Source organism: Nycticebus coucang, chromosome 7 (assembly GCF_027406575.1).
Source record: "Nycticebus coucang isolate mNycCou1 chromosome 7, mNycCou1.pri, whole genome shotgun sequence".
Classification (NCBI taxonomy): domain Eukaryota; kingdom Metazoa; phylum Chordata; class Mammalia; order Primates; family Lorisidae; genus Nycticebus; species Nycticebus coucang.
The window spans coordinates 104,302,449-104,312,601 of NC_069786.1; the positions used below are offsets into that span (position 1 = coordinate 104,302,449).

The 10,153-nt window shown below is 40.4% G+C and overlaps 1 protein-coding gene across 1 annotated transcript; it reads left to right on the top strand.

Annotated features, from left to right (window-relative positions):
* Positions 1 to 2,582: 2,582 nt before the first annotated feature.
* FAM237A (family with sequence similarity 237 member A) lies at positions 2,583 to 9,323 on the top strand. Its single transcript, XM_053597949.1, has 3 exons — positions 2,583 to 2,652; positions 4,302 to 4,717; positions 9,188 to 9,323. The coding sequence occupies exons 2-3, from the start codon at positions 4,306 to 4,308 to the stop codon at positions 9,319 to 9,321; spliced, it is 546 nt and encodes a 181-aa protein (XP_053453924.1). The 5' UTR covers positions 2,583 to 2,652; positions 4,302 to 4,305; the 3' UTR covers positions 9,322 to 9,323.
* The last annotated feature ends 830 nt before the right edge of the window (positions 9,324 to 10,153 follow it).

Sequence of the window (10,153 nt, forward strand, 5' to 3'; positions counted from 1 at the left end):
CATTGCTACCATAAAAATACATTCAGGATCTGGTCACTTTGTGTCCACTGCCAATACCCTTATCTATTCTGCTATCTTATCTTGCCTGGATTGTTATGGCCCCTTCCAACTGGGCTCTTAGCATGCCAAACCTTGGTGCCCACTAATCTGTTTTCTTCTGAACAACCCAAATCAATTCTGACCACGTCTCAGACCTTACGTCCTGCCACTATATGTTGAAAACATTCTTCTCACACCACACTGGTCCCAAAGCCATTGTACCTTCTCTCACTCTGTAACAGGAGCATTTTAAACTATGCATAATTTACTCTCTTATTTAATTAGGCCTTTATTCAAATATCTTCTCATCAGGAAGGGTTTAAGAGCTTCTTATCCACTATCCCATCCTAATCCTACTTTACTTTTTCTTTTATTTCTGGCTAATATGAAGGTACATATGATTAGATTACAATGTTTCCGTTTATAAGGTAAAATCTGAGTTGTAGATGAGTTCTTCACCCAGGAAGTGTTTCCTATACTCGTACATTGTACCCAATAGGTGGGAGCCTACCAAACTCCTCCCTTCCCCTTCTTGAATTTAATTGTGTTTTTCCTTCACATGGGCCTGTAGTTGTTAATCTACTAGTTCCAACTTAGTATTGAGTACATGGGATACTTCATTTTCCATTCTTTAGATACTTAGGAAAATGTTCCCCAAATCCTTCCAGGTAAATCTAAAAGATAAAAGTCCCCATCTTTTTTGTGGCATTTTAAAAATTGCATCTGACACATTACATATATTATTTTATTGGGCTTAAGAAAGATAGGTAGGCTCATTAACTCATGCGGGCATTATCTGCTTATTTATTTAGCTACTTGTGTATATGTTTTTGGTACATAGCTGTAAACTCATCATCAACAGAGAAACTAGAAGCATGAATCATATATATATAATCGCAAAATATAAATATAAAATTTGCTTTTCCTTTTTCCCTAACTAGAATACAATTTCCATGAGTGCAGGAACTTTGTTTTGTTCCCTCTGTATCCATAGCATGTAAAATAGTGCTTAACACATAAGCACTTGAAAATAAAGTAAGCAACTGACATTGATAAATGTTTCCAAGAGCAATGTAACTAGCAACATGTCCCAAACCAGAATTAAATCTCCATATCTGTACTTTTGTTCTGCCTTTCCTGTCTACCCTCCTGACCTTGACTTTCTCCCCCAGAAACAGGGAACTGCTGGAGCACTCCCTCCATGCCTTTGCTGGTGCTGACTTCTACCCCTGGGGGAGACTATTCCCCACATCTGTGAAATCCCTTCTTTGAGATGTTCATCAGTCACTTGCAAGATGCTTTCTCTGCTCCCTCCTGCCCTTTTTTCTTCTCAAGGTTCTTTATCAGTCTCTATCTCTGTGCCAACACACTGTGCTAAAAGGCCCTGTTTCTCTGATAACCTTGAAGTTCCGGAAGCAAGCCCCAGGCTTCACCCTTGGTCTTTCCCCACATCCCTAGGGGGTAAAGCTAATCAGGCATTAGTCTTCCCAGTTCACAGACGGAGATACTGACACGCACTCCATCATTTCTGAGCAGGAGGAACAGCTCAGAGTCCCTCAGGACTCCTTCAGAGCTCCTCCTTCCTGCCACTTGGGGAGGGGGCCACTTCTCACTGGCTTCAGTAAAGCCCCATGCCCCCCTGGAAGGTAACCATGGATACTGTTGAGCTGGTACAAAAGCCTTCAGTCGAAACTACAAGTGCATGGGGCAAAACCCAGAGTGGCCTTCAGCCTCAACCCCTGGGTTGGGTGTGCTTCAGTTAAGGTGGTGCCAATGCTCGGCAGAGCTCTTGTGCAGTGAGCGACGGAGACCTAAACCGGGACTGAGATATTAACTAGGTGTAAGGCCAGAAGCAAAAGGATTCCCAGGTCCCCGCTTCCCCTTCTTGGGAAGTAGAGACCCCTGCTGTGAAATCTGGAGCAGCAGGCTGGTGAAAGCCATACCAGCAAACACCGAGGCTCTTGGGGTGACCCAGGCCAGAGTCCATAGCGCTACGTCCCTATCCACTTCACTCTGCCTCGGGGGTGTTTTTCTTTAAGCCCAGGGCCACCGTCAGGCGGGAAAAATCACACCCGGACTATCTTGGTTGGGGGCCTGAAGTCCTTCGAGCCACTACCGGTCGCGGGGAGAGTGCCTTATCCCTTCAGAGTTCAGAGTGTTCGCTCACATCCCTTTATTTTCCGAGCAGGGTCGTGTGGAGTGAGGGAATCCGGGAGACCCACTTTCCCCTAGACTGGCGCGGAGCTGGGCCTCAACTTTCCAGTTCCCGGCGCGGGGCCGGGAAGTCTCACTGCACGAAGGCTCCGCTCCGCCAGGGGGAGGGTGGGAGCGTGGCAGGGTCAGGGAGGTGCGCGTGGCCAAGCCTGCTGCTTCCCGAACCGGAATCCTCAGGGTGGGAGGGAAGAGGAGGGAGCGGGAGATGGACTTGGAGGCGAGAGGTGGCGGCAGTTTCCAGGCGCTTTGACGTAGACTTGGAGAGGCGCCCACACTCCCACTGTTTAAGAAGAGGCACAGTAGCCTTCAGGACGCGGAAGCCGGGGACAGTCACTCGCTCGGGAGCCGCCTGAGCACTTCCTCTCCACGCGTTCGAGGGAACCCAGAGGGGCCGGGCAGGTGAGTGAGCAGCGACGCCCTTGTGCGCCCTGGGAGCGGAGCCACGGAGTCAGGAGGGAGTGGGGCCCAGGAAGCAGAGCGGGTTCCCCGCAGCTCCGTCCCGAGGAAGGGTGAGGTTGCAGAGCCAGGTGCGGCGGGCGACACGCCCAAGCACAGAGCGGGGCTTGTATCAGGGCACACCTGGGACCCAGGGTTGAGGAGTTTGGAGAAACACCCTCTCCAGGCTCGGGGAATCCAGTCCCGGAGGCAGGGAACTGAACGAGCTGGTTTTGCGCGCTCCGGCGCGAGCAGACCCGGAATCCCGACAGTGGCAACTTCAGCACCCCGGACAGCACCCCGACCTCCAACGTCTAAAAACTTAGCGCAAATAGCCTAGATGTATCCCTTAAGGGAAATCTTTCGGGGACCTGGACATTTTAGTTCAGAAAAGAACACAACACATATGCTTTTGTTAAAGTAGAGATAATATATAAATAATGATAACGGAAATCTTTCAATTACCTGTATCTCAAATACGCCTCTTCAGAACAGGAGCAGGCATGTTTAAAGACAGTTTCTGAAAGATTTATCCTGCTGCTGTACAGAAGAGAACAATTCAACCTTATGATGCTGTCATTAAATGTTTCTATACAGAGAAAATTTCCCTCAGCTGCCCCTTGCTTGCTTTTGTGATCCTAACATCTAAAAGCTTTGGAAATACAAGATAAAATTGAGAGGGAGCTGCATGTGCCCCTCTTGCTAGAGTTAAGTGTGATATACATTTTGTATTGTCTGTTAAGAGGGAGATAAAAGTTTTTCTTGGAAAAAAGAAAGTTTATTTTTTTAAGGGCATCATTTCTCATTGCACTTGTCTAAAGTGGTAACATAATAATTTCAAGGTGGTGTACGGATGCCTTGATTTTATTGCAAGAGGCATTGAGATCCAGAAAAGTTGAATAAGAGGAAAATATCTTCTTTAAAATATTTGAGATTCATAGCAAGAAGAGAGTGATTAGAAAAAAATCTTCACAAAAGTTATATCGGAACTGCGGACCATTTCAGATGTGTGTAAAGTGTCTATTGATTCTACTCTAATGGGTTGAACATATGTCCCCAAGGTTCTCCCATATGGTCATCCATACTTTCAGCACCCTACATGGTGTTTGTGTTATAACATTTTATAATTCTGATGTCTTTTTAAAAAAGTTAAGTCACTGTGAATAGGAATGCTTTCAAAGGTAAAGTGTATTCAGATTATTAGTTGAATAAGAGTCCTAGATTAGGTTGGCTAGCTTGGATTAATTGAGATATTATAGAACAATTAAAGCCATGCATCAAGATTGTATATGTTTTCTTAATACTGTTTTAAACTACCTCCTTTTGTACCAGGGGAAACAAGTTTCACTTATTCATCTTAAAAAGGAAGACTTAGGAACAAATATTTCTTAGCCTAAATCTCTTGGTTTTACACTCACTACCTGTCTTGGCAATGAGTCATTTTAGATAGAATGGGGTTTGTGCTATGGGAGCTGGGCTAAGATGTTCCCTACTTAGTGAAAATGATGTGTTTCCTTTGCTGAAACTAAGGTTCTTAGGGCATACTTATTTTCTTTACTGAATGAAGCACAAGCAGAGACTGATTAAAATATTTTCATCCTGTACCATTTTAGGGCCATGGCCAATGCTGGGAACAGAGGAGGGATCCACGGCCCCTTGAGCCTCACCTGTTCCCTGCTCATTGTGGGAATGTGCTGTGTGTCTCCTTTCTTCTGTCATAGCCACACAGATCTGCTGGCTCTGAACCAAGCTGATCCTCAGTGCTGGGAATCCTCCTCAATACTCCTCCTGGAAATGTGGAAGCCTCGCATTTCCAACACTGTTTTAGGCTTCTGGAATTTTATGATCTACCTGAAGTCATCTGAGAACTTGAAGCACGGGGCACTGTTTTGGGATCTATCCCAACTCTTCTGGGATATCTATGTGGACTGTGTCCTCTCCAGGAACCATGGCTTAGGAAGAAGGCAATTGGCTACAGAGGAAGAGGAAATCTCAGCAGCGCAGTCACAGAGCCCAGGGAGTAAACAAGGTAGTCACCTGAGCTCCCATGTCAGTCAAGTATGAGTGAGCTGAATTGTGAGGAAGAGGGAAATGGCTTTAGGGGAATCTAAAGGGATTTGCAGGAATTAGGGAATTGTCAAGGGAATTGTAGGAATTCCTCTCAAGGGGTGAACTCCAAGAGCATATAGGAGTGATAGAAACTTTATTTGAATTTCATAGTAGTTGTTTATATCAACATCCTCATATGTCATGTGAACAGCATCAAGTTCGAATCAGAAAGACAAGTTAGGAGAAGTATGATTCCCAAAATACAATACAAAAGTATAAAGGGATCCCTCAAGATCAACATGATTTTTTACAATTAGCAGGAATACTGGTGGTCATCATCGGGGTGTTAACTTGCTGTAGAATTGGGAAGACTTGAATATAAGACTGGGGCACATTTGCAACACACAAACTCTTGTCCCTTTAAAATTAAAAAAAAAAATACCCAAAATAACAACACTTTGCTTTCATGTAAATAGAGGGACTCTTTGAGAGGTACTTAGTTGATGAAGTAAAGAGTAAAAACCATCAGCTGGCATGCAGATTCACTTCTTGGTGCTTTTTGAATGATTCTCAAATAAGTAATTAACTTCCAGCAAGCTGAGTAATTAATGTTTAGTAAATTGGAACTTCCTATAAACTTAGAGATTTTTATAGAAGTAAATACTATATTCAATTATAGTCTTCTCTAGGGATATAGAAAAGAAAATTCCTTATAGAATTAGATTGAAAGTGAGTAAACCCCTGTGAGTAAGCAGAGAGATACTTGAACCCTATTCAGATTATTTTCATTCCCTTTTTGTGCTGTCATTTCAACCACCTGAGTCTCCCAAAGCTTGTAGCAAGGGCTTTTTGGATGGCATTAACTCTTTAATGCATCGTTTGTTTTAACTTCAGTAATTAAAAATTCTCATGATTTACTTGCTGATCCATAAAAACCAGATAATTTTGAAGCATGGGGTACTATTTTGGGATCTGTTCCAACTCTTCTGGGTCATCTGTGTGGACGGTGTCCTCTCCAGTAACCATGGCTTAGGAAGAAGGCAATTGGCTACAGAGGAAGAGAAAATCTCAGCAGCACAGTCAAAGAGCCCAGGGAGTAAACAGTGCTCCACTGCTATTACTTATAGATAAGTCTACTATCTTGATAAATGTTACTATGACTTAAAACCAATTTCATTTATGAGAAACAATATTCTTTCATCAGCTTTAGTACTAAAGTAGAAATACAAAAGGAATCTCTCCAAATGTTGGTTATCAACATTTAAAAAATATTTTGAACTGGAAATCACCTAAATGCCCATCAACTCAGGAATGGACTAACAAACATGGTGTATGCATAACATGGAATATTATAAACATGGTGATTTCATGTCTTCTGTATTAGCCTCGATGGAGTTGAAACACATTCTTCTCAGTAAAGTATCACAAGAATGGAAAAGCAAATATCCAATGTACTCAATACTAATATGAAGCTAGTAGATGATCTAATTCATGCCCACATAGAAGAAAAACTCATTTCAATTCAAGTTGGGGAGGAGGGAGAATAAGGGAAGAACGGGAGAGGGAAAAGGGGGTTTGGGGTGCTCTCACTGAATGGGCACATTGTAGGGGTATGTGGTACACCTTTTGGGTGCAGAACATAACTACAAGAGGGACTCTACCTAACAAATTCAAATATTGTGATTTGGCTTTTGTACCCTCACATTAAGCTGCAAGAAAAAAAATATTTTGAACTGAAGCTTCCTAAGCGTTGGCACCAGTAAGAACCATATATTTCTTCTTATGTACTTGTAAGAATGATCTGTAGGGCCTCTTCTTCCAATCTTATCACAGTTAGCTGTCTTATTCAAATCATTATCAACATTTTTTTCTATCTTGCACTCACTTTGAATAACTCAAAGAAATGTCTACAGAACAAATGAAACTAATAGTTGTATTCAGCAGAACATTAAGATGTTATATATAGGCTCCGTGCCCATAGCACAGTGGTCACGGTACCAGCCACATACACTGAAGATGGTAGGTTCAAACCCTTCCCGGGCCAGCTTAACAACAATGACAACTGCAACAAAAAAATAGCCAGGAATTGTGGTGGGTGCCTATAGTTCCCGCTACTTGGGAGGCTGAGGCAAGAGAATTGCTTGAGCCCAAGAGTTCGAGGTTGCTGTGAACTGTAATGCCATGGCACTCTATCGAGGGCGACATAGTGAAACTCTGTCTCAAGAAAAAAAAGATGTATATATAATATATGTCACTCACGTGTATTATATGACATATATTATATAACATGTATGTCATATAAATGGGAATACATATATATATATGTGTGTATATATATAAAATCTTTCTCCAAGACAGGTTTGGCTTTGGAAGCTACTTCCTTCATTTGGCCATAGAGTTCCTATTGACTCAGCTGGTTTGCAAATTTTAGGGAGAGTTACTATGCAAGTAGACAAGTGTAAGGAGTGAGCATTTCACTTTGTTGAAGTTATTTTAATGTTTGACACAGTCAGGAAATAAGACTTTCCATTTGGTTTGTTTAATCACAGTCAAAGAGGGCCTTGGGTCAAGGAGATACCATGTCCAGAAGTTAAATAGTTGTAGGAACACTGAGATTGAATCTCAAGAGGCTTGATTAAATCTCTAGTGGTTCAAAGGGGCTCTGGATGTACCTGCATGGATCCTGCAATAATTTTTTCTTTTGTCCCAGGGGATAATATGCTGTCACGTTGGGATGGGAATGAAGGTGAAGAGGTGTTTGTCCCTATAGTTCTCAGTAAAATCACATCATCAGGGCAGAAGGAAAGAAGAACTAAAATAAGCATCTACATAATATGCAAAAATGTTCTTGTTATTTTGATGTCCTCAAATCAAATAGCTTAAATGCACTTGTGAAATCTTACTGTGAATCATGCTTTGTTAAGCACATAAAACTCATATATAATTTTGCACGTTAATATATCATATCACTAATATTGGGTCAACAAATATCAAAAGAAAAGATACCAAATAGCTATGTAACCTTGAGGGAGTTAATTTATTTATTTAGCTCTCAGTTTCCTTGCCTGAAAAGGAAGCATCTGGAAAGAAGTAGATGATCCATAAAATCTCTCCATTTTCTCCATTCTAATGTTCTGTGATGCTATAAGAACCACCTATTTAGTTATGGGAAGAATCCGGAAGAGCTTCATCCCAAGAAAAGTTGACTGATAACCTGGACACCATGGCTGCTTACAATAATAATGAGCAGAAACAGAAGGCTTAGGAGCAAGGACGTTAGAGACGTCATTATGAGGAAAGACTCTAAAGATCTTTGTCATTTAGTCTAGAAAGACATGGACTAATTGTTGAGTGGTGAACTGTCCAAAGGAAGGAGTGAAGAGGATGTACTCAAGTTTAACCACTAAATTCTGATTGTGTGTGTGTGTGTGTTAGGGAGAGAGAGAGAGAGAAAGAGAGAGAGAGCGAGTTAGGGAAAGAGTACACTGATAATTCCAACATAGAAAATAACAAAAGCGAAGTTAACTCATGAGTTTATAAAGGCTTCAAGGCAAATGAAGAAATTTTGAAGTACATCCTAGTTTGTGTCAAAAATGATTATGGTCTCTTCCTTTACTAAACCTTGCTCTGCCACTGAGAGAAACAGAAAAACCTACCTTCCTGGGTTTGGCATGTCGTATGTTCTAGAAAAGTTGTAAGTCTTTCTTTTCCTCTGTAATGAGACAATTTAAATTTAGATTTATAATTTGATAATATTTGAAGCTGGCGTCTGAGTAGCAGGCAAATGTTCACAGTGCTTACTGTTTAAACCCTAAACACAAGGAGAAAACAATGCTTCAGAAACAAATAATTAGATTCACAAATGCTTACTTTTTTACTTGATATACTCCAACAAATTTTCTAAGCCATATACTCAGAAATTACCCATCTAGAAATCTATTCTAAGAAACACTCAGAGATGCAGCTAATGATATATTCCAGGCTATTCATTGTAATATTATTTATAGCAGCAGAAAATCTAGAAATAATCTAAATGTTCCACGATAGGGTAATGGTTAAATAAATGATGGTATAAAGTGTTGTATGCACAAAAACCATGACTATCTCTGGATAATTATATTATGGGTGGATTAATTTTTTCCCTTATATTTCTATATTAAAATTATATAATGGCCATTTTTTTATCAAACAAATATTTTAATGTATATTAACTGACAAGATATGTATTTATTATAATTCATTTGGCTTAGATTATATAACTAAACTACAAAGAACACAAAACTTTGAATAAATACAAATTTATAAATATACCCCTTCAATAAATTTATATAGAATTTTGATACTAGAATGGCAGAAACATCAAACTTTCTTTCTAAAAACAATCTCTTGATATTTGATTAAACTGAAAGTAATGTGGTGATCTTAGAAAGTTCCTTTTTTCTACTTTCAGGTATATATTCCCAGCTCCTAAGAACGCCTTTCCTGAAGAAGAAAGAATTGATTGAAGATTTGATAAGCATGCATGTACGCAAGAGTGGGTCTACGTTCATTGGAAAAGTGAACCTGGAAACAAAAGGAGAATAAATCCAGCTTCAGAGCTAACTCGTCCTTTGGAATTTATATGTATATATATACACGCACATAATTTTTTCTTAACTATTGTTCTTCCATTAATTTTAAATAGTGGGAAGGTCTAGAGATAAACATTAAGTGAAATTCTTTTGGCGTGCTTATTTAAAGCTTCCTCTTTTAGGCTGCTAGCATGTTTCTTCAAATGATGACATTCTTGCCGTACCATCCCACAGTCTCAAAGAGTTAAATAATTAGGGCTGGCATGTTGTCTCTTGCCTATAATCCTAGCACTCTAGGAGGTCAAGACAGATGGGTTGCCTGGGCTCAGGAGTTCAAGACCAGCGTGAGCAAGACTCAGACTCCGTTCTAATAATAGCTGGGTGTTGGGGCAGGCACCTGTAGTCCCGGCTACTTGGGAAACTGAGGCAAGAGGATCATTTGAGCCCAAGAGTTTGAGGTTGCTGTGAGCTATGATGCCATGGCACTCTATCCAGGGCAACAGAGTGAGACTGCGTCTCCAAAAAAAAAAAAAAGAGTTAAATAATTTCCAAGGATGATTTGGGAACTGGGAGACTCAGATTGTTTGTGTTCATTAAATAATTTTTTTTGGGGGGTGCTTGACATTGTTAATGAACTAGAGTGCACACATTTAATTTGAATGCATTGCATGACCTCCAAGCTATTGCACAGGTGCATAAGGGACTATATTAATTATTTAATAGTTACTTATAAATCTATGATACTTGAATCTTGTTTTGAGAGAATATTTTTAAATACGGAATGAAGCAAAAAAGAAAAAGAAAAAAAAAAAAACACTGGCAAATAAGGAATACTTCCAATGGAA